Consider the following 24,745-nt stretch of genomic DNA (forward strand, 5'->3'; position numbering starts at 1 on the left):
AGGTCTCCAGGCAGCCAGTTTACTGAGCTTCTGGTTGGCTCTTCTGTTGAGAGAGTGGCTTGGCAGTCTGGCCGCTCTCTGGCAATAGAGTGATTGCTCTTTTGATCCATTTTTTGTGTGGATGTGATCTGTCAATAGAGGCTTTGCCAGAAGAGATCTTCTGACAGTAACTCCTGTCAAGATTGCTGTAGTGTAGACATAGCCACCCTGTTTGACACGGCAGCATTGCCTTTTTTAAAAAATCACGACAGCATTTTAAGAGACTTGTGAACCTTTAAAATTGGCAGTACTCAAAGCTAAGTACCATACTTTAACCTATATTTAACTTGTTTCTGTTTTGTAGTTTTTTCCACATACAAGCTTATGCAAATGCACATTAAGGTTATGGTCTAGACGACAGGTTGCTGTCAACAAAATTTCTGTCAAAGGGAAGGGATTTGCTGGGTGGGAGTGTTCTTTTGACACCCCTATACGCTTGTGTCCACAGACGGGGGTTTTCCAACATTTGGCCCGTGTGGACAGGCTGAATGTTAGAAAAGCTTCTCCCACCAATACTGTCAGCAAAAGATACACAAATTATGCTGCATACTGTGTGCATCTTTTGCTGAGTTTCCTGCAGTCTAGACCCAGCCTAATCATGTTTTTAAGAGTTTTTCATTCTGTTCTTACATCGGAGACCATCACCGGCTGCTGTCCCAGGTCTGTACAAGTGAATAGAGGACACAGGCCACATGAATTAAACATTCTCAGATAAAGTAATCACTACCCTCTATTCAAGAAGCTACTTTCAATATGTAGAATGTGCAGCTTGGTTTCAGTCCTGTTTCCAAGATCCCAGAGCGCACTAATCCCATTATTAATGTATGTGAACGGATCGATTTGTTTTCCACTGGGGCTTGCGTGGAACTACCTCGGCCTGAGCACTGAGCTCAGCTCCTAAACCCGAATTTATTTCCACATGCAAAAAATAAAGACCCCCCCCCCCATTCAAACCCCACCAACCCTTTGTTTCCCCCACAAGCGGGGCAAAGGTGCCAGGACGTCCGGGAAATGTATTCTGGGGGCCCGGGTTCCCAGGCCAGCCCGCGGGCCAGAGCCGCAAGCCGGGGCAGGGGCGCCCAGGCCGCGCCAGGCAGGGGCCCGGGCCACCAGCAGCTCCCTCGGCCCGGCCGCGCCGCGCGGCTCTGGGCCCCGAGCGGAATTTTACGGCCGAGCCGGGCGGAGGAGGCGGCGGCAGCAGGAGGAGCCGCCGCCGCCGCCGCGCGCGCCTGTTCGTCCTCCCCGGCAACGGCGCTGCTCCGCACCCCGGGCCTGCTCCGCTGCCGCGGCCCCGGGCGCTGGGCCTGAGGAGCGGCGCAGGCGGCGGCGTCTCCCTTCCGCATTTTCCTGGGTCTCTCTCGGGCAGTGACGTGACGTGCTGACGGCGGGCCCGGCCCGGGGAGCTTGGCCGCTTCCACTCAGCTCCGAGCTCGGCCCCTCCCTCCCCTCCCGCCCGCCCCGCCGCAGCCGCCGCCGCCGAGCTCGGCCCAGTCGCGCTGCGAGAGGCCGCCCTGAGCCGAGCGCCACCGCCCGCCACCCCGCACGGTAAGCAGCGCGGCCCGGGCCTTCTCCTCCCCGCGCCCGGCCGCGGCGCCGCAGTGCAGGCCCGAAGGAGGCCGCAGGTAGGCCGCGCCAGGGCTCCGGCGGGAGCGGGCCGCAGGGCCGCGAGCGGGACTCTCGCGGCGCGGCCAGGTGCGACGCGGCCGGGGCCGTGGCGTGCGGGGAGTGGGGTGTGAGACGGGCCGGGTCTCGGGGTGGCGGGGCCAGGCGTTGCCAGGCCCCGAGCTCGGCCGAGGGGGGCTCGCGGAGCCTGTGGAGGAGGAGACAAGATGGCGGCGGGGCACAGAGACTGTGAGAGGCGGGGGCAGGGCGTCGGCCGCCATCTTGAATTAATCGCTCGCCCAGGCTGGGCTTCCCCTCGTGCGGGCCGGGCCGGCGGGGGGCGGCCCCCGCCCCGCGGCCTCTCCCCGCCCCAGGGTGGCGTGACGGGGCCCGGCGCTGTCCGGCGGCCTTGGCTGCTTCCTGGGCCGCCGCAGCGCCGGCCGTGAGGCTCCCCGCACTGCGGAGAGAGGAGCGCGCTTGTCCTCCCGCCAGCCTTTGGAGGGGGCAGGGCAGGGCGCGCCGCTCGGCCGCCCGACACACACCCCTCCCCTCGGCACTGCCTGCAGCGCGCCAACGCTGCCTGCGAGCCCTGAGCGGGGTGTCCGGGAAACCGCTCCTGCCCAACCAGGGCTCTGCGAGCCCGGGGGGAGCCCGGGCAAGGCTCCCCTCCCTCCCCGGGAAGCATGGCTGCCTGCCTGCCTACGGGGGGCACAGCGTTCTGCCCCAGCCCCGCCTGGAGAGCGCTGACGAGTTTCCAAGTCACTCGGGGCTAACTCTTCCCCCGCTCAGGTTTGCTGACTCTCAGCACAGACACTGTCTGACCCGAAGCATCACCGCCGTCCACTGCTCTTAATCCGGCGGGAACATCCTGGGGCTCGCGCCCAGTGTTTGCAAATCGCACGCTCACCCCAGAGTTAGTGCATGGGAGTGCAAAGGAGGCTAGATAGAGCCCGACTGTGGGCCACTGGGAAACTCTGCTGGCTTCACTGCCCAAACTGGAGGGGGGTTGCAGGAAAAGAAACAGCTAAAGGTGGTCATTCTTTCTAATAGCTTTAGAACTTACTTGTGAAGTTAAAGCAACGTCTCATAAAGGTGTAATGTTGAACATAATTCTTTCTACGTGAGTTACGTTCTCAGTGATCAAATCAGGCAGGGGAACATGGTTTCAAAACAGTATTAAGTTTGTGGGCTAGACCCTTCAATGACCTCATAACCAGGCAAGATGGCTGGACTGCTCAGGGGTTTACCTGAGTTATGGGGACCCAGTTAGATCCTGCCCACACTACTATTTTTTTAACTGATGTGATCAGTTCAAGGAAAATCTTGTAATTAATTCTCCTAACTCAGTTATACTTTTGATGTAGATGGCAGTTTTTTCTAAGGGGGCTGGGAGCAGAGAATTTTGCTGTTAAGTTTCTGTACAGGAGGATAGGGGGATTTTCCTATGTATATTAGCATTCTGACAGGAATGGGGGTGGGTATGTTACTCTAATCCATAAGGATGGGGAAATGATTGTGCGATATCTTAGGGTTTGTCTACACTTAAAATGGTGTAATGGCACAGCTGTGCTGCTGCAGCTATCCTGCTGCAGTGCTTAAGCGTAACTCATGTGTCTACTAGATGTGGTTTACTGTCCCATGTAGTGGCATTTAGACCGATTACAGACAAGAAGAATAAGTCTTCTCTACTATAGCCTTAGCTGGGGGCCAGCTAGCTTTTAGTTCATGTGACAGAGATTCATGCACTACGCTCCAGAGGTCCCAGGTTCAGTTCTGCCTGTCTGAATTACAGTCATACTAGCTGTTCTGGCAGGAGGCATTCTCCAATCTCAGTGTTTCCCAAATTGTGTTCTGTATGAAGTGAATAGGTGTTCTGTGAAAATTGTTGATCCTATCAATTATTTTGCCTTCTAAAATATTAAATATGAAATTGTATAAAAATGCTAAGGTACTTGATTAACATTTAGATTGTAGATATATTAATATTTATAAGGCATTCATAATAATATGATTGTTATGTGACCTGTGCTGAAACAGTTGATTTGGATTGTTTTGGAATGTGTCGTGTTCAGACAAATCACGTGATGCTGCACCTGATATAAGGATCTAGCTCTCCAGCATCGTTCCTAATAAAAAGCAGATTTGTGATTAAAAGATGCAAAAACACTCTTCCCATTAAAAAACTGTCAAATCTTACTTATTTTTACTTTCCAGTAGTATTCTGAAATAAATTTATAGAAGCACAAAACTTACAAAACATATTAGGTATGGAAAATTATTTTTCATTTTTAAGATTTAACAAACTACATTCCTTTTTTTGAACAATATTGTCCTTTCTATTTTTGTACAAAAGAGTGACACTTACCATCTTTCTTTTGGGTGTTATAGTGATGTTTTGTTTTGGGTTCGTACTTAATTTTTAATTTTTATATTTAATAGGGTTGCTAACCATCCTGTCAGAAGAACATTATTTGTTCATTTAGATGATTTTTCTTATTTTTTGTTCTTTGTAAAGTAAAAGACATCTAAGAAAACTAACTCCATTAAATTAACTTTTGAGCATTACACGCAGCAGTTTTTGGTCTGAAACCCTCCATATACATGCACTCTGATTAGCATGTATGTGTTCCATCAATATGTTCCAAGCCCAAAAGTGTTCCATGACCAAATTAGTTTGGGAAACACTGTCCTGTCTGAATAAGTAATCCGTATCCCTGAGAGGCAGTAGCTAGGCTGACTAAAGAATTTTTCATGCAAACTTTAGGTCATAACTGTGCTGCTCAGGCATGTGATTTTTTTCACATGCCTGAATGATGTCATCATGCTGACCTAATTTTCTGGTGCTATCCAGGCCTCCTGCTTCCTTGCCTTGCTTCCTTTGGAAAGGGGTTGGATAGTGATTTTGCATGTTTCGGTGGTATATTGCTATCTCTCTCCTGCACACATTTGTTGTCCTTTTGTTCTTTTCTTTAATGATTATATTTGAGGTCAGAGTTAGGGCAAAAACGTAAATAACATATTGAGAAATGAAGCATATTCTCTTTTAGGGTTCTTTTATTTAATTGCTTGCATTTGATATCTGAGAAGTTTACCTTTTTTTCCATTAATATCCTCCAAGTAAAGTTATGTTGCTTATATAAGCAGGTATAGTAAACATTCTGTAGGAGATGTCTACAGTTTAGTTTCAGAGGTATAGGTGTGTTATTGTTTATCTAGAAAAACAATGAGGAGTCCTGTAGCAACTTAGAGATTAATGGATTTATTAGGGCAAAAGCTTTTGTGGGTAAAATCCACTTCATCAGATGAACTGGAGTAGAAATACATAGGCAGATATATTTGTAAGCAAATTATTGCAAAAGAAAGAAGTTACTATGCCTTGTAAATTATGATGATCAGTCAGTGTGGTTGATGGGGAGATACAGATATCCAGGAATGGGAAGTTGCCTCTGTAGAGTTAACCCACTCAGTATTTCTGGTTGTGCAGCCCTGCACTACCTAGTCCCACTCATGAAATTTCACAGGCTTTTAACATGATGGTCTGGAATCATAGAACACTAGAACTGGAAGGGACCTCAAGGTCATCAAGTCCAGCCCCTGCCCTCTTGGCAGGACCAAACAATCTAGATCAACCCCGATAGGTGTCTGTCTAACCAGCTCTTAAATATCTCCAGTGATGGGACAGCAAGAAGTCCTGTGGCACCTGATAGAGTAACAGATATTTTGGAGCATAAGCTTTTGTGGGCAGAGACTCACTTCGTCAGATGCCCATAAAAGCTTATGCTCCAAGATATCTATCAGGTGCCCCAGGATGACTTCTTGTTTTCGAAGATACAGACTAACACGGCTACCTCTCTGATACTTGTCTCCAGCGATGGAGATTCTGCAACCTCCATAGGTAACTTATTCCAGTGTTTAACCACCCTGACAGTTAGGAAGTTTTCCTAATGTCTAATCTAAACTTCCTTTGCTGCCATTTAAGCCCATTGCTCTTTGTCCTTTCCTCAGAGGCCAAGGAGAACAATTTTTCTCTCTCCTCCTTATAACTTTTTTTGAGGTAATTGAAAACCACTGTCAAGTCCCATCAAAGTCTTCTCTTTTCTAAACTAAACAAGCCCAGTTCTTTCAATCTTCCCTCATAGCTAATGTTCTCTAGACCTTTAATCATTCTTGTTGCTCTTCCCTGGGCCTTTTCCAGTTTCTCCACATCTTTCTTGAAATGTGGTGCCCAGAAGTAGATACAGTACTCCAACTGAGGCCTAATGAGCACTGAGTAGAGCAGAAGAATGACTTCTCATGTCTGGCTCACAATGCTCTTGTTAATACATCCCAGAATCGTGTTTGCTTTTTTGGCAACAGCATCACGCTGTTGACTCATATTTAGCTTTTTGTCCACTATGACCCCTAAGTCCCTTTCCGCAGTATTCCTTTCAACAGTTGCTCACCATTCTATATGTATGAAGCTGATTGTTTCTTCCTAAGTGGAGTACTTTGCATTTGTCCTTATTAAACTTCATCCTTTTTACCTCAGACCATTTCTCCTTAATTCAGATCATTCTGAATTATGAGCTTATCCTTCAAAGCAGTTGCAAGCTCTCCCCGCTTGGTGGTATCAACAAACTTAATAAGCATACTCTCTATGCCAATATCTAAATTGTTGATGGAGATATTGAATAGAACTTGTCCCAAAACAGATCCCTGCATAATCCCACTTGTTATCCCCTTCCAGAGTGACTGTGAACCATTAATAACTACTTTCTGAGAGCCATTATCCAGCCAGTTATGCACCCACCTTACACTGGCCCCATCTAAGTTATATTTTCTTAGTTTATTGACCATGTGAGTCTGTGTCAAATGCTTTACTAAAGTCTAGGTATACAACATCCCCCGCCTCTCCCTTACCCACAAGGCTTACTGTCCTGTCAAAAAAAGCCATCAGACTGGTCTGGCATAATTTGTTCTTTACAAATCCATGCTGGCTGTTAACCTTTCACCTTATCTTCATTGAGATGTTTGCAGATGAATTAATTATTTTGCTCCATTATCTTTACCGGCACAGAAGTTAAACTGACTTGTCTGTTGTTTCCTGGGTTGTTCATTTTTTCCCTTTTTATAGATGGGCACTATGTTTGCCCTTTTCCAGTCTTCTGGAATCTCTCCTGACTTCCAGGACTTTTCAAAGATGATAGCTAAAGGCTCAGAAACCTCCTCTTTCAGCTCCTGAAGTATTCTAGGATGCATTTCATCAGGCCCTGATGACTTCAAGACATCTAATTTTTCTAAGTAATGTTTAACTTGTTCTTTGTGTGTTTTATCCTCTAAACCTAACCCCTTCCCACTAGCATGCATTACTTTAAGCTTTTCTGCATTGGCCTTCTTGGTGAAGACCGAAGCATAGAAGCCATAAGCACCTCTGCCGTTTCCATATTTCCCAATACTGTTTCTCTCTCCTCACTGAATAGTGGGCCTACCCTGTCCTTCGTCTTCCCCTTGTTTCTAATATATTTATAGAATGACTTCTTCTTACCCTTTATGTCTCCAGCTAATTTGAGCTCGTTCTGTGCCTTGGCCTTTCTAATCTTGCCCCTGCGTACATGCATTGTTTGCTTATATACGTGTTTGTAATTTCTTCTACTTTCCACTTTTGATATGACTCCTCCTAGATTTTGAGATCATGCAAGATGTCCTGGCTAAGCGTCTTTTACCATACTTTCTAGCTTTCCTATGCAGCGGTATGGCTTGTTTTTAGGCCCTTAATAATGTCCCTTTGAAAAACTGCCAACTCTCCTCAGTTGGTTTTTCTCTTAATCTTGCTTCCCATGGGACCTTACTTACCAGCTCTATGAATTTACTAAAATTTGCTTTCCTGAAATCCATTGTCTCTATTTTGCTGTTCTCCCTTTCACTATTGTTTGGAAACATGAACTCTGCTTTCTTGGTCACTTTCTCCCAAACTACCTTCCACTTTCAAATTCTCAACAAGTTGCTCTCTATTTGTTAAAATCAGATCTAGAACTGCTTCTCCCCAGTAGCTTTTTCCACATTTTGAAATAAAAAATTGTAATTCATGCAGTCCAAGAACTTTCTGGATAGTCTGTGCCTCACTGTCTTGGTTTCCCAACATAGGTTTGGATAGTTGACATTCCCTATCACTACTAAAACGTGTGTTTTGGATAATTTTGTTACTTGTTTAGAGAGAGTCTCATTCACCTCTTCTACCTGGCTAGGTAGTCTCTAGTAGACCGCTATCATGACATCCCCCTTGTTTTCCACCCCTTTTAACTTAATCCAGAGACTCTCAACACGTCTGTCTCCTGCATCCATCTCCACCTCAGTCCATGTGTGCACATTTTTGATATATAAGGCAACACCTCTTCCCTGTTTAACCTCCCTGTCCTTCCTGAGTAAGTTGTCCACTTCTATACAAAAATTCCAATCATATATTATCCCTCCAAGTTTCTGTGATACCAATTATATCATAGTTATGTTTATCAGGATTTCAAGTTCTTCCTGCTTATTACCCATGCTTCTTGCATTTGTATATGGGCATCTAAGGTACTGATTTAATTTTGCCTCATTCCTGTTTTTTCTCTATTATAGCCCATGATCCCTCCCATTTCCAACCCAACTCCCAGGTCTCCAGATTTTTTACTTACCCGTGGCCTACCTTGTGGCAGTGACCATTTGGGGCACTGAGAGTGGTATGAGATACCAACCATAGCTGCCTTATTTCCTTTGTGATTATCAAACTGTGCAATAAAGGCCTCCAGAGCTGTGCCTGTTTGAGTCTGTCAAGCGTCTATCTTTACTGACTACCTTAAGTAATTTTATAATCATTAGTAATCTGAGACTGCTTATCAGTCTCCTGTGGGAATCTGCAGAGGGCATGCCTTTCCAGAGGTTTAAGAACAGTATAGGTATTTCAGATGAAATCTTGGCCATAATGAAGTCAAGGGACATTTTGTCTATAACTTCAATGGTTCTAGGATTTCACTTCTTAAATGAGTGTGGCATACGCATAGGGAATGTGGCAAGTTTGATCACAGAGGTCCTGTTGGAGCTGTCACTTGGTGTGCTGATCATGCCACTGAGCCTGCCTCTCTGTCCACTGGGGGTTCCCACCACTCTCTCCTGCTGGGTCAGAAGCTCTGGTCTCCCCTAGCAAAGGCACAGAGTTTAGGTAACAAAGTCTTAGCAGAACAATACAAACTCTGATTCAGCTCTGCTGTGGGAGGGCTCAGCTATAAGGCTATTGACAGCACCCAAGAACTCTGCCTCAAAGAGGACCAAAACCCTAGATAAATTTGTTACTATTGTCGAAAATACTTTACACAGAAAAACAACATAAGATCAGCCCTCTTCATCAGTGAGAGAGATGCACAGTGGCTGCTTCCCCTTCCCCACCAGTAACAGTTATTTATATTGGACTTGATAATAAATAACTGTTTTGATTAAGTATAAAAAGCAGAGTTTAAGTGAATGCACGTGAGAACCGACTGATCAAAGTGAATTGCTGTGCCAAAATAAACACAATATGTCAATTAAGCCTAATACACTGTGGCTACATCTACCCTTGGCCAAAACTTCGAAATGGCCATCATAATGGCCAAATTGGAGAATACTAATGAGGTGCTGAAATGAATATTCAGCACCTCGTTAGCATGCCATGGACACCTATGTAGATGAGCCATGGGCAAGTGAAAGTGCCGCAGCCAGTGGCATGCTAATGAGGTGCTGAATATTCATTTCAGCGCCTCATTAGTAGTCTTTCACTTGGCCATTTGCATGGCCATTTTGAAGGTTTTTTAAGTGTAGACACAGCCCTAGAGTGGAAAACTACAAAATAGGTTCCAGCATCACGTTGCCTGGTCTCATGTTTTGGCAGGACCAACCACAGTCCAGGCTTACAGGAAAAAACAAACCATCGACAGATGGTTACTTTGAGCACTGGGCCATTAAGTTGTTAAGTACCACTAATGGCTGTTACTACAAAACCTAGATTTATAAATGAGTTCACACTTCATATTTCTGACTTGATACACAAGACTGAGACATGAACAGAAACGGAATGTACATGTGTAGCAGATGTAACTTTAAAAATGTTATATGAAGCATTTTGCCTAAAGCATCATAGAATTATGCATATTCATAAGCCAGTTTTCATAATGCATGGGGGTTGACATAACAAACTTTCTGAGAGCTACAGTTACCGGATGAGTAACCTTTCTTGTCTTTATTTTTCTTAGGCACTGTGACTGATGAGAATTAAAGGCCATGGATGAAGATGGACTCGAACTGCAGCCGCATGATCCGCACTCATTTTTTGACCCAACAGGTCTGATCAGAGATAAAGCATATTAATAAGGCCCTTCATGTTAAACAAAGTAGATTAGAATCAGTCATTTGTCTTTACTGAATTGTTCTGGGCTTTTTTATTATTATTTTTAGACTGAATGCTGCACTTCTGATTTTATTTTGGTTCAGAGCAATGTTACAGAAATGTACTATCTATAGGATACTCTGAAACATTTGAAGTATTTGGGGGTTATGGAAGAGGCTCAAAAATGGCTGACCTTATCCATAAACAAATTATGGTCTTTTTTCATAATTAGAAAACTGGTTATGTTAATGTATCAAAGAATTGTCAATGGTTAGTAAGGAAGGAATAGTTTTCTAGATCTTCTTCCACAATCTTGTCTTTCTCTGTATAAGTAGATATGGCCAAAGATACCAGAATGGTTATGGTAGACAGATACATTGTGTATAAGTTGAAGACAAATTATAATAATTTACAGACAATAAATAAGTCATGTTTTTTGAGTTACCGTGGATGTTTCAAGCATGATTTAATTATATTTTTAGGATCTGATGGAGCGCATATGGATGGAGATCAGATTGTTGTGGAAGTGCAAGAAACAGTATTTGTTTCAGATGTCGTGGACTCAGACATAACTGTGCATAACTTTGTTCCTGATGATCCAGACTCTGTAGTCATTCAAGATGTCATTGAAGATGTTGTTATTGAGGATGTTCAATGCTCAGATATCATGGAGGAGGCGGATGTGTCTGAAACTGTCATTATTCCTGAACAAGTGCTGGACACAGAGGTAGCTGATGAGGTTTCATTAGCACACTGCACTGTTCCAGATGACGTGTTAGCTTCTGACATAGCAGCAGCAGCATTGTCCATACCAGAACATGTACTGGCCAGTGAATCAATGCATGTACCCGAAGTTGGGCATGTGGAACATGTGGTTCATGACAATGTTGTAGAAGCTGAAATTGTCACTGATAGTTTGGGAGAAGATGTAGTTTCTGAAGAAGTCTTGGTAGCAGACTGTTCCTCAGAAGCAGTGATTGATACCAATGGAATTCCCATGCAGCACCAAGATAAGGGCAACTGTGAAGATTACCTTATGATTTCCTGTAAGTTTATGGGGAAAGCAGTAAAAGATAGAGTGAATGGCATGGAGTGGGGTGCTGTTTGAAAATTTTTGTTCCTGTTCAATAATGCCACAGTTTTCTAAAATGTTAAGAACAAAGTTACATTACATGTACATGAATATTTTCAGTTATAATTGTGCTCCAGTTGAAGTGGTTTATTTACGAAACTAATATAGAGAAAGCTGGAAAAAATACTATCTGATTATCAAAATAAGCCCTTTAAAATAAATACTCGTGTATTAGTTTCTGGAAATACTTTATATGAATACTTTCTGTAACAAAGGTAAAAGCCATTTACTTAATAACTGCAGGAAATAAACCTGGCATAGCTCCAGCATGTACATTTGTACAAGCATGTATGTTGCAAAATCAGTAAGAAAGCAAAAGAATAATTTTACATAATTGGAAGATGGACAGCTAGAGAACTGTTCTATTTTGCTGCTGAAATAGTATCCATAATGTTTTTGCTAAGCTTCTCTTTTAGATACAGAAAAACAGGTAGCAATACCTTTTCCTATTAGAATGTTTTTGTCTTATGAACAAACAATGTGTAAAGGCACACAATTAGTAAAAAGGACAGCCACTGTTGCACATAATTTGGAATTCAAGTTTTTTAATTCTGAGCCTTTTTTGTACAAGTAGCATGAAACCAGTAGATGCAGGGGGAGGACTGGGACACCACTGGATGATAAAGTTAATTCCTTTGTGGAAAAAATTTCTCTGCTCAAACTAATATTTTAATTTAATAGTGTAATCTGATTAATATTCTTGGTTCCTACGCAATTTATGAAAGTGACTATTAAACAGGTTTTTGTTATAGAATCATTGAAGTAGAAAGTCATATCATTTAGCCTATTTATGTTACTGTTGCAAGACTTTGTTTTGTCTAGCTTTCAATTATTCAAATAATGGAACTTAATTGACTTCATTTATTTATTTCCACCCCCCCCATTTCCGGTACAGGTTCTTTGTGTAGTTCTTCACTGTCTGCATGTTGCTGTTTGAATTTTTTTTATGGAATTTCCATTTGTTTGAAGTATACTATCTTCTGCACTCACCAATGTCAGTAGTTCTTTCTTTGCCCCATGATCATTAGATTTCTTAATTCCATAATGTGAATTATTGTGGTGCATCTACACTTGCATTCCTCTTTCAAAAGAGGTATGTAAATGAGAGAAATTGGAAATGCAAATGAGGTGCATATTTGGCACCTCATTTGCATATGGTTATTTCGAAAGAGTGTCTTTCGAAAGAAGAAAACCAGTGTAGATGCTGCTCTTTTGAAAGTAAACCCCACCTTCGAAAGAATCCTTCTTCCCATTAAATGAAGGGAAGAAGGATTCTTTTGAAGATGGGGTTTACTTTTGAAAGAACAGTGTTTACACTGGTTTTCTTTTGAAATAAGAATATGCAAATGAGATGCAAATATGCATATAATTCGCATTTTTCTATTTACCTCATTTGCGTACCTCTTTCGAAAGAGGAATGCAAATGTAGATGCTCCCTTGGTGTTTAATATCCTTGTATAGCTGTGTTTTAAGTTAATATGACGATCAGCTCAATGATCCCTAAGGCTGATAATCGTAACTAAGAAACCACCCTTTTGTACTTCCTGACTGTAGAGAGTAATGGACTGAAAATATGAGATAACCTCATCATATTTAACAGAACCAAGGTTTTTTGAGTCTTAGTTACTTTCACTTGGTAAGAAGTAGATCCAGAGTGGTTCCTCCACTGACTTGATTCTTTGCTTTGTTTGTTATTGGATGTCAATGTGTTCTTACATATTTCTGTAATATATTTGGCCTTTTCAGCTCAGGTACTAAAGTAAATTAACATTTTATATTCACCATTTCTGGCAAAGTGTATCGTTTTTCTTTATAGTTCGAATTGCAAGTGCATTCTAGAATTTGAGTTCAATGAAAACTTCCCCATTACCTTCTACCATATTTAAAGCCTAGCTAATGAGATCAACTGTTTTTGAAATCAGGAGGTTAGTGCTCCTTCTGGTTAGATGACAACTGGCTAATATGAATAGTCACTTAATTATAGGGAAAAAAATACGATTTTTAAATCAAATCCCTCCTCTGTTTTCATCTTTAGAGTACGCATTTCTTGGTCTTCAGGATTAATCTTCTTCCTTCTTCAGTTGCACTTGGTACTGATAACTCAGAGGAGATCACCAACATCAATCCCACCTTTGGTTCCCCCCTCATCCTGGATTCTATCATAGTTTTTTCAGTCATGGTTACCTAAATTACTCATCTTGGGCAAATTAATGAGTAGAATTTTGCAAGGTTGACTTAAGTTAATGTTACCTGCACCATAGTATCCAAATCTGCCTGTTTCCATGTATACTGCCACATGTGGACATTTGCCTGTTTTCTTCCGAATACTTTTGCCCTTCTTATTATGCTCTGTTACTTCAAAGGCAGATGATTATTCTGTTCACTTATATGGATCACAAGTTACCTGTCCCACATTCTTCAGTGGAATTCCTAGGCAAGATCACTTGCCATTCTCTGTCTCCCTTTCGTTATTTTTGTTTTGCTGGATAGGCTGCTCTTTGTACCAGTCTTTCAATCTCATCATCATCTAATTTTTCAAGATGGTTTTAGCTATTGCTCAGGTTAGAACGGTTGAATAATGAGTGTCTAAGAACTCAATGGCCAGCGCATGCTTTTTTTTATTCTTTCTTCCTCATTTCTGGATTGAACCTGCATTTTTTCTTCTGATAATACCTGTCTTAGTGATCTCTGTTCTTTATGACTTTCCTTCAGCAAATTCATCTGCTGTTTGAATCATCTTTTACCTATTACTGATGGACTCTAGCATGTATACAAGACTGCCTTAATTTCTTTAGTGTGCATCCCATTTCCAGGTTAATGCTTTCTAGTACTTGTGATGCCCTCTTTCTGAATGGATATTCAGTAAGTATTTAATTGCACTGCAAAAATTATTTGTTCTTGACCTGGGTCCCGGCTATTTATACCTACCTTAGCTCTGTCTTTGGGTCGTTAATCAGAGAATGAAAACCACTGCCAGCTGTAAAACAGGATGGGGAGGATTCCAAGAGTTTTGATAAACCACTCTTATCCTTTTATCCATACCAGAAAAAGACATTTAAGGAAGACTCTTGCTGTATCTTGGCCAAAAGGAATTATGGCCAGAAACACATCAGCCCAACTCCTCTAGCCATAGACCATAATTATGACTTTGAAAAACATTTCTCCCTAAATGGAAATACAGTGTTTTTAGTAAATTGTTAACAAATGGTCATAGACAGAAAGATGTTGGAGTTCATCTTGGAGGACAGTGCCATGGAGCTGGACATCCATCTGAAATTAGGGTTTCTACGTTTCTCATTTACTGATTTACTCAGTTTTTCAATACGGGACACATGCAGATAGCTTTTGTTGCTGAATGGGACAATAGAAATAGCTTCATCAAAAGAAGTTGTGTTAAATGTTTTGAGTATATTTTGTATAATAAGAATACTAAAATATAAATAAGCAATATGGGAATTATGAAGAGATGGTTAACCTTGGACACTTTGTATCAGCCCTGTATTACACAAATCAAGGAAATTATATTTCAACACATACAGCAGACACATTATGTTCACATTTGAATCAAGCCTAGAATGAGAAATGTTTGATTTGTGTACTAGAACCAACACTTCCACTTACGTGACCCTTTTGGAATCAAGGGCGTTCACAAAGGTGGATTGTATTATTACTTAGTTTTAGAAGGGACACGTTCCCTACCCTCTTAGATGATATGTTTATTAATTGAAGTGCAATGGACCTAGTCAATAGAACCATAACCCTTATGACTTCAGTATTGAAGAATTATATTTTTGTAGCAGATATAAAAAATGTTTTTGTTTTACAGACCGTCGTCATCAGTCACCTGGGAGTACAGAGCTATTTTTGTCTTGAGAAGACTCCTAAGTGTGAAATACATAATAGTAGTTTTTTTTCCCTCCAAAAGAGTAACATTTGTTGTCAGAGCACTATCTAATCGTTATAATGATACTATGCATAACTGTCCTGGCCAAGAATGTTTGAGATCACTGCATGTTGATCATGAGGTGGAAAGACAGTAGGATAAATTGGTAAGAGCTTTAGTTTTTTTCTGTGGTGGGTAGAAAGGAACCAAATTATGGGAATTGGAACTACTTTGTTACAGAGTCTATCAAGACATACTAATGACAGAAATCAGTCTTGAGTGCTGGGAAATGTATCTGATAGAGTTCTGTTTCCTGGGATTGCAGGACATGTGCAGTGTCATCTTACTATTGAAGAGAGGTTAGGTGGCCTCATGCTGTGTTGGACACCATCATAAGTGTTTTATGCGGAAAAGAAAGTGGGCACAAGATATTCTAGACCAAAGCAGGGAGTAAAATTGCCATTTCAGTGGACAGAAAGTCTATCTTATCAGTTGCAATACACATGAACAGTGTAGATGTTCAGATGGAGCAAAATGGTCAGTTTGGAAAATGTACCTGTTTAAGGACCTCTTTGAGTATGAACATGGTAGAACACAATATCCTTTTGTATTAAGGAAGTATTAAATGAAACATATTGTTCTAGGAGCTTGGAAACAACTTCATCTCAGTATTCTATTACCTGGGACAGTGAGACTCTATAATAACATAATGATGGAAATCATGTTGTTCCAGACTGGCTCCAGAGATTTTAAGCCAGATATGTGCCTTAGTGAAATTAATGTAAATATGGGAATTTTTTTTAAAATTCAAAAGTTGGCTTTTTGTGGATTTATTGATGAGTGTATACATGTGATAGAATGGCATCTGAATAGATGTTCAATTTGGTACATTTTTAGAGCATTGAAATAAGAGACATTTATACATTTTCCCGTAGTTTATAGATTTAATGCTCTGGTGGGAGAGAAATGCTGTAGTAGTACAGTAGACAGCAAACTAAATCTGTGTTACTGATATATGAAATATATTTTGTTTTTCCTTGAACTTCTCTTAGGCTATGTCTTTACAACCCAGAATATCGACCTATTCAGGGTCGATCTTCTGGGGTTTGAGCTCATGTACCTAGCAGGGACACTCAAAATCAAACTAGTGGGAGTCGATAGTCAACCCGTGTATTCCTCAATCTTGTGAAGAGTAAGGGATGACCAGTAAGGCAAGTCCATTGTAAGTAAGTCAGGGATGACTCAGTAAGGATGACCAGGCAAGTCCAGTGTAAGTAAGTCAGTTCTAGCTATGCAATTGACATAGGTGGAATTCTCTCTACAGTTGACTTTAAGGTCTATCGTAGACCTGGCCTTATCATTCCTTTATTCTTTCTGAGTCATACTGATTTATTCCTCCCTATGGAGAATATCTAGATATCTTTAGATTAGGGATTCTCAAGATTTTTTGTGTTATGGACTAGTTTAACAGATTATTTTATGGGCTGCTGCTACCTTTGTGTACAAATGTACAGCACACCTTCCTCTTCCATTTATGATCACATAAAGTTGCTATAGCAGTTGCATGCATGGAAAAATAACATTAGGAAAATATGTACATTTTTTCATTTTTAAAGTAAATTTAGCAAGTGCAAACAGGAACCAGCATCATGTGATCTGCAAACTGTCTAAAAGCCACTAGCAAGTGTTCTGTGGACCATAGTTAAAAAAAGTTTTGTTTTAGAGAAAAGTGTCTAGTTTAAGATTTTTTTTGTGTTCTTTTCATTTTTTTTCTTGAAGAAGCAATCTCAACCTATCATTGTGCCGAAGCAAAATGAAAACAGTTAATTTACTAATGTTTGTATTAAGTTTATCAGATTTTAGTTAGTAAAGTGGCATCTTAAAGCTTTGGAATGGAATCATTCTGGCTCATCTTTGCAGGAACATGGGTTGTGTTTAACAACGGCCTGAGATGCTTACTGGGAAAGCCATAGTCCTTTTGTAGAAAAACTGGTGAGCATTCATTCTCTGAGAAATTAAATTAACAGCAAAGAACACATTTTACTTTTTTATCTCCAGGACAGAGAATATAAGAAAATGGTAGCATCCTGGTTTTGACACATTCATGGGTCATGTAGTTGAATTCAAAATTCAGGCACCTAAGTGTCTTCACAGTTTAAACATTGACCAGGTTGATGTTTGTAAACTTAATTTTCTCTGAAACTGAGAATTCAGAAGATGTATGTAAAGTGTTCACTTAAAAATCACTGAATAACAAAAAAAAAAAATGCTATAGACTACACCCTAAAAATAGTTACAAGGATGATATCAAAGCCTCATTAAACCTGTATAGAGTGTTGCTTCAGTGTGGCAGGTACCTTATATACCTTGATCACTAGTCAGTGACCCACCTGTACTGTGGATTGCAAACAATGGCCAGCAACTTCAGCCAAACTATACTTAAGTGCAAACATGCTTTATACTCCGAGCCAGTTGGAGAGGGAGATTGTGTTGTTCATGCGGGATATATTTTCTTTTCCCCTTGTTTCTGTCTCACCTTCTGATTTTGCTTTTCCTTCTTTCCTTTCTTTGTTATCTCTTATCTTGTCTTCTGTTTTTAGCTTCAACCCTCCCACCACACTTTATTCCTATAGAGCATAGTGCACTGTCTACCATATTTGTTACTCTTTTCCTCTTACCTACCAAGCACCGATAGTATATTAATGCTGCAAGCACTCTCAGAAATAAGCATGGGAATATTTTCTCCCAAGGAAAATTTGGTCCTATCTTACCACACATACTCACATTTTAAAAGTTTGGCAGCAGGGTTGATCTTTCCTGGGGTTCTGTTTAGCATACCTGGTAGGGAAATGCTAAATTGAACTTACAGAGTGCCTGTGTTGGCAGTTGTACACCTACCCCTTGTTAGGAGTCAGGGAAGTGGATGGGCACGATCGCATGGCAGCACAATTCAAGTACGTCAACTTTAGCTATGTAATTCATGTAGTTGGAATCGCGTACCTTAATTCACTCTCCCACTGTAGTGCAGACTTGTCCTTACTGTAGAAAAGTTGCCTTTTTCAGAGTAATCTGAAAAAAATATATTACTGTAATATCTTGCCTTTTATTCCTGTTCAGACAGTACATACTATAGGTTTTCTTGGGACTTTAGAAGCAGTGAATTTTGCAGTGTTCACTTGAAAAAAGTGTTTGGTGCATTCCTATTGCCATTTCTAGTGTTGGGACTAGTAGAATCAAGTGCAGTTTTAATATTTTGTTGTATAATATAATGAATACTATTCTCTGCAGATAACGATAGATACTAATTTAAATTTCTTGAGAAATGTTATGCATGTGTAGTATGTATGAGACAGAGAATACTTTGATTGTATAAGTGGTATAAAGGTTTTATGTTAATATAACTGAACAATAATAATAGCTAGCTTCTGTATAGTTCTTTGCAACGGTAGCTCTTGAACCATGGTATAAAGGAGATCAGTGTTATGCTCAGATGGGCTACATTGTTCATGTGGCAAAATCAGGATACTTAAATTTTTATGCAATATTATGTACTCTGTTTATGCTGCATGTTACAGAAAACTAATAGACTTCTTTAGAGTTTTAAAATATTTGTGCTATTTTTCATTTTTTTGTAAAATTTGTGCCTTTTGTTACCATGATTCCAAATTATACATGGCTTTTAAGAAGCCATAAAAACCTAAAAAGAAACTTTGTTACTTTATTGTACCTAATGTCATATATTTTTAAATCTAGTGTTTTGGAGTCTGCCAGTGCTAGAAGAAACTTCTGTTGGAAAGGTGAACTGCCTGTAGGGTTTTGAGATAGTGGACTTTGTGCACCAGTGAATATAAATATTTTGAGGTATAAGTAAACATTTGGCAAAGAAACATTTTTTATGGTGTGCATTTTAAAAAGATGTCAGATTTCTGAAGCTGCTTATGAGGTTACAATATTAGAAGTAGTACCAGTATTAGTGGCGCAGAGGGCAGAGACCAGGTGAGCAAGTCAAAAGATACATGAAAAGTTAATTTATCACATGAATGTTGGTTGGTGCATGAACTATATTTTCACTCTGCTGCTTGGAGGAAATCCACTGAGGAGCAACAATCTAACAGGCACATTTTTTAAGAGATTGTTTTTCAGTAAATTCAGAATAATGTGGTATGGATACAGGACTGTACTACTACATACACTTTACATTCCTTTCTGTAGGGACATTGGCAGGAGTTAATAGAATCAGAATTTGTTAATGTTTGAGTAGCAATTCATTAGTTTGCAGTTGAGCTTGGTTGCTTCTTTGATGAGCAAGCAGGGTCTGAGATTGCTTAAAAGAATTCCTCTTGGCTGAGTGGGAAAAGACAGACCTAGTGGTTTTTTATATCATTAAACTCCTTTCTAGCTAACTGAGGGAACACTTCTGACAGGCTTAGAAGGGACTTAAGCCTAGTTCTCAGCTGAGGAGACATCTGTGATGTGTGGCCTTATGGCAGGGACAGTAAAGGACAGCTTTTGATGGAAAGGGAGTGAATAGTTTGTTAGATGTATGTTGGATCTGGAGTTTGCTGGACCTGGATATTTCCTGATGGCTATCATTCATTTTCCATTCTTTTCTCTAAGTTTTTGTATTAGTTCTCTATATTAGTGGTCAGGGAAGGGCAATCTACAGAAGTCATGAAGCGCTTTTGTGTTCTTCACTATGTCGTTGTTTCCTATCTCTCAATTCCTTCATCACTAGTACAAGTTGTCTGCCTGAGCAGAAATAGAGCATAAGAGCTACCCTTGTTTCAGCAAGTACAGTAAACCCTCAGTTTATGCGGAGAATGTGTCCTGGGCAACCTCCACATAAATCAAATTCATGGAGATGGGGGGCATTGGGGAGAGCCTCAGAATTCCCCTGGCTGGGGGAAGCGGGCGGCTGTGGCTCCCCCTGCGGGCAGACAGGGTGCCTCCTTCTCCAACTGCTGGCCATGCAAAGCAGCAATGGCACCCCTGCTACTCCCAACTGCAGTGCATCTTGGCCCTGGGGCTGCTCAGGTGGCAGCAGCTCCAGCTGCTGTGCTGGAGTCCTGGGCAGCTCCAGCCACTGTGTGGCTTGGACCCAGTGTTGAAGTGCCAGGCAGCTGCAAGGCAGGAGCTGCCTTCTAAGGAGCCCCTGAACCAGAGAGTAATGTGGGGATAAGCAGCAAAGCAGGGTACAAGAAAGTAAGGTTCCCCCAGACTCGACTCGTGTTAATATAAAAATGCGTAAGTTGAGTCCATGTAAAGTGAGGGTCAGCTGTAATGCAGGAATGCTGCTGCTTTTTGTTTTTAACAGGGTGATGCAATTTATTTCTTATCTGGAATGATGAAAATCTTGTGTCTTTGATTTGCTTCTTTCTCTTTTTAAAATAAGTCTTAAACAACTATTAAGATGTGGCTTCTTCCACTGTAGGGTCAGGCCAGTTAATCTATTTTCTCTTTTAACCATTTTCAAACTGAAATGAAAAAGTAAGTCCTGTGTCATTTGCAGCTTTTTTATAGATTGTGTGAGCATATCATAATTTGTATTTGTAGTGGATGATACTGGGAAGATCGAACATGAAGGTTCTGCTGAAATCACCATGGAAGCAGAGTCAGAAAATGATCCATGTAAAGTGGACAGCCTTTGTCCAGAAGTCATCAAAGTATATATCTTCAAAGCTGATCCTGGAGAGGATGATTTAGGTAAATCTCCATGGTCATTTTAGAATAGTCTAACTCAGCAGCGGGCAAGCAAGAAGAGTGAGTGGGCTGTGCGAGTGGCCTTCCTTTATCTCAGTGAGCCGCATCACTTGGGTTCCACCTGTGGACTTCTTGTGAGCTCCTCTGCCCTCTTGCGCACTGGAGCCTTGCACTTCCTACTCCTTCCAAATGCTTTTGCAGCGCTACGAATTACCTGATTTGAGCTTTGTTACTGCTCCTCTCAGTCCTACAGCTAGAATGGTCATGAACAGCTGACACCCCAGTGCACAGGAGGCATGTGGAGAGGGGCAGATAGGGGACCACAGGTCACTGGTAGAGGCCCATTGGGTCACATGCAGCCTGGGTGCTGCTGGTTGCCTTCCACTGGTCTACCTTGACTTCTGAAACCTTATATATGCAGACTGTTTGGGTTTTTTTCCCCTCAATAGTTTAAGAGCCATGGATACTAAAAGTTAAAGAATATAAACTTCTGAAATATTTTTCACTTTAGAATTGTTAGAAATGTACTTAAGCAACGTTTACTCTGGTCTTCTTAATTAGGAGGCACAGTTGACATTGTGGAGAGTGAATCTGAAAATGATCATGGAGTGGGACTACTTGACCAAAATAGCAGTGTTCGTATTCCCAGGGAAAAAATGGTTTACATGACTGTAAATGATTCTCAACATGAAGATGAAGATTTAAGTAAGTAGGTGGCCTTTTATTTGGGGGCAGGGTTTTTATTTTCAGTAACATGAAATTATTATTTATGCTGTGTATTAATTAATTTTTCTCTTAGATGTTGCAGAAATTGCTGATGAGGTTTACATGGAAGTGATTGTAGGGGAGGAAGATGCAACAGTGGCCCATGAACAGCAAATTGATGAATCTGAAATTAAAACTTTTATGCCCATAGCTTGGGCAGCAGCTTATGGTATGTCATGTACAAGCACTTTTCCAAGATTGGGGTTGGTGGTAGCAAAATATCTGCATTTACAATCATACCATCTCGTTGGCGTTGTATGTCATAAAGTTCCAAAATGTTGTCACCAAAAAAGCTAAACAGATTCCTGAAAAATAAGATGAAAATCAAGGTTATTTTTATTTCTGTTTTAACAGGTATTTCCTTTTTATACATATGTAGTATAGAAGGATGTACAGCAGAAGTACACAACCTTCCCAACTGAAAAATTGTATCTTGAGTGCCTTAGGCCATCACAGTTCTATAGTAAGGACTGGCTTAAAAAATTAATATATTTATAGAAGTGACAACCAGGAGAATGTAGGCTTCAATTAAATCTTAGCTGAGAAGCAGCGCCACCAGATGAGTTTATTTTGGAGTGCATGGATGAGTGCATAAATATTTGACATTTGAAAATTATATTTTGAAAATGAAATACAGTTGAAAAACTAAACGGGAAAGGGATCTTTCTTTTTCTTTCTATTTAATTGATTCTTGGGTACGATTCAGAGTTGTTCTCCAATATTTTAGAATTGTTGTTTTTGCTTAGTGGTATCTGGGCATTAGTTGAGATATGAAATGACTTCACTCCTTGTTGGAGTAAATCATTTAGAAGCATCTGAGTACCCCAATCAAGACTGGGACCCTGTATTCAGGATGTTATTCAAACATACAAAGAGACAGTTCCAGCCTCAAGAGTTTACAGTATAATTTAAATAAATTGCAACCACGTGGTATGACAAACTATATAATGAGGGAAGGAGCATAAAGGTAGCAGTAATAGGAGCATATGTTTAAGTTGTTGTTTAACTGAAAACCCTTCTGGATTCCTACCGGTTCAGAAAGTTTCACGTTAAGAGGAACAATATGGCCAGAACTTTAATTCCTATGCGGATGGACCTGAGTGGCCTGAAGTGGATTTCCTGGGTTACAGGAGGAGGAGGTTACATTAGAAAAGCAGAAGGTGATTAGGGCTTGGAGGAGAGTGCCAAGTAAGGAGGACTTAATCAACCCCCTTCCACTCTAGCTTCAATCAGGCAAAATAGATTAGGGCTAGGTGAACAGCCTTGTGCCTACCTAGCAATGAGAAACATCTGCCAGCCTAATTAGCCAGGGGGCTATAAAGGCTGGGGAAAAGGAAGCTGGGAGAGTTGAGGATGGGGGAAGAGAGAGGCTAGACCCAGAGGCTGTTTCTCCACAGGCCACTTCCTTCAGAGGTGGCATGCTAATACACGGAGCGAAAGATTCTAATGAGGTGTGGATGCAAATTCCCTGCGCCTCATTAGCATACCGTCACGTGATTTGGAATACGGAAGAACTGCCATGTAGAAGTGCGGCCCCGCGGGGCTTCCGGAAGGACGTGCTTCTTTCAGAGGCCCCTTCTTCCCAAAAATTTTCGGGAAGAAGGGACCTCTGGAAGAAGGACTTAATTCTAGAAGCCACCCTGGGGGCCACACTTCTACATGGCATTTTGGAGTCCAGAAGAACGGTCTTCTGGACTCGAAATCATGTGACATTATGCTAATGAGGTGCAGGGAATTTGCATCCATGCCTCATTAGCATTTTTCGCTCTGTGTATTAGTATGCCACTCCCTAAGGAAGTGGTCTGTGTAGAAACGGCCAGAGAGTGGTGGGGCAGGACCCAGTCTGGCCTTGTGGTCTGCTGCTGGCAACATGTGGCTGTGAAGGACCTGTTCATAGATAGTAAGGTAGTGGTGGAAGACAGTTATTCAGTGCACTTTTCAGTCTTGGCTAAAATTAATATGTTAAGTTTCTAGATTTGTGTAGACTCAGACTTATATATGTTCATGTTGTTCTAGTTCTTAGGAAAGTCTTTAGCACATTGAGAGATGACTCATCAATTAAATGACCAATCCTACAAACCCTTGCATATGAAACTACTATTATTTGCAAGTCAAGTGGCTTGAACTGAATGGATGTTTACACATCACGGTTTTACAGGATTAAACCCTAATGGTGTAATGGATATCAGATATAAATAGTGTGACTTGTGCATGTTTCCTGACATTAAAAATTCTTTGTACAGAATGACTAACTGGAAATACGTGGCGAAATCTTTTCTTAAATTGCAATATTGAGATTAGAAAGAGAAAACCCTTTGTGAAATGGACTCTGGTTTTCTTTTGTAAAATGCATTGGATCCAGATCTTTCCACATATAAATCCAGTATCTGCACTATTGAGTTTAGACTGAGGTACATAGTTTTATTTTATGAAATAATTTTAGTCTTAGATTTTGTCATTCGCTGAGAAGAGTACTTGTGGATCAGTGCAGCGGTCACTTGATTTAACAAAACTACTGTAGTTTTGCAAAATATTGTCAAGCTAAAAGGTTCCCTTGCCTATTTGTTGTTTATCATCAAAGCTCTAATAGTCCAAATACATTTTGGAGTGGCAGTGGTACGTAACTTTAATTTATTTTACTAGGTAATAATACAGATGGGATTGAAAGCCGGAATGGCACTGCAAGTGCTCTCTTGCACATAGATGAGTCTTCTGGACTTGGGAGACTAGCTAAACAAAAACCAAAGAAAAGAAGGAGACCTGAATCTAGGCAATATCAAACAGGTGAGTACTTAATCACTTAAGTAGTTCAGTGAGAAGGCCATAAAAGTACTTCAGTAGAGACATATGAGTGTGGATTGTCACTGAGGATTTGAAGGGACAACACTCTTTGGAGTGAATATTGTTACTTTGCTTCTCTGATTTGTTGGCAAGATGTTTGGCTCACTTATCCAGGTTGTATTTTCTGTTTAAAATTCTGAAATAAAAATGTTAGGAAAATTGAACATCACAGCTTCAAATGAAATTGAACTCCTCTCACCCAAAACAGAAGCAATATTGTGGCAACAATTAAGTACTTAGACCCTTTACTTGCTATACAGATTTGATATTCAGAATAGCATTTACAACCTTTTTTAAAAGCTGGTCTTGGCCAAATGAAACACTGAAACTTTTCTAAATAGCCAGTGGTCTCGTTTTATACATACAATAAACTGACAAAATTAATTATGGCTGTTACTTTAACAAG

The 24,745-nt window shown here is 40.9% G+C and overlaps 1 protein-coding gene across 2 annotated transcripts in view; it reads left to right on the top strand.

Moving 5' to 3' along the window:
* The first annotated feature begins 1,153 nt into the window (after positions 1-1,153).
* ZFX (zinc finger protein X-linked) overlaps positions 1,154-24,745 on the top strand; it is a 33,076-nt gene continuing 9,484 nt past the window's right edge. Inside the window, exons 1-7 of one of the 2 annotated variants that reach the window (XM_074994464.1) lie at positions 1,154-1,661; positions 9,885-9,973; positions 10,501-11,064; positions 20,587-20,736; positions 21,295-21,438; positions 21,533-21,667; positions 24,142-24,282. In XM_074994464.1, the coding sequence (XP_074850565.1) occupies positions 9,913-9,973; positions 10,501-11,064; positions 20,587-20,736; positions 21,295-21,438; positions 21,533-21,667; positions 24,142-24,282 (1,195 nt within the window). In that variant the 5' untranslated portion in view covers positions 1,154-1,661; positions 9,885-9,912. The remainder of the gene's footprint in view (positions 1,662-9,884; positions 9,974-10,500; positions 11,065-20,586; positions 20,737-21,294; positions 21,439-21,532; positions 21,668-24,141; positions 24,283-24,745) is intronic. The other variant, XM_074994456.1, reaches the window with a different exon arrangement.

Source organism: Carettochelys insculpta, chromosome 1, assembly GCF_033958435.1.
Source record: "Carettochelys insculpta isolate YL-2023 chromosome 1, ASM3395843v1, whole genome shotgun sequence".
Classification (NCBI taxonomy): Eukaryota; Metazoa; Chordata; order Testudines; family Carettochelyidae; genus Carettochelys; species Carettochelys insculpta.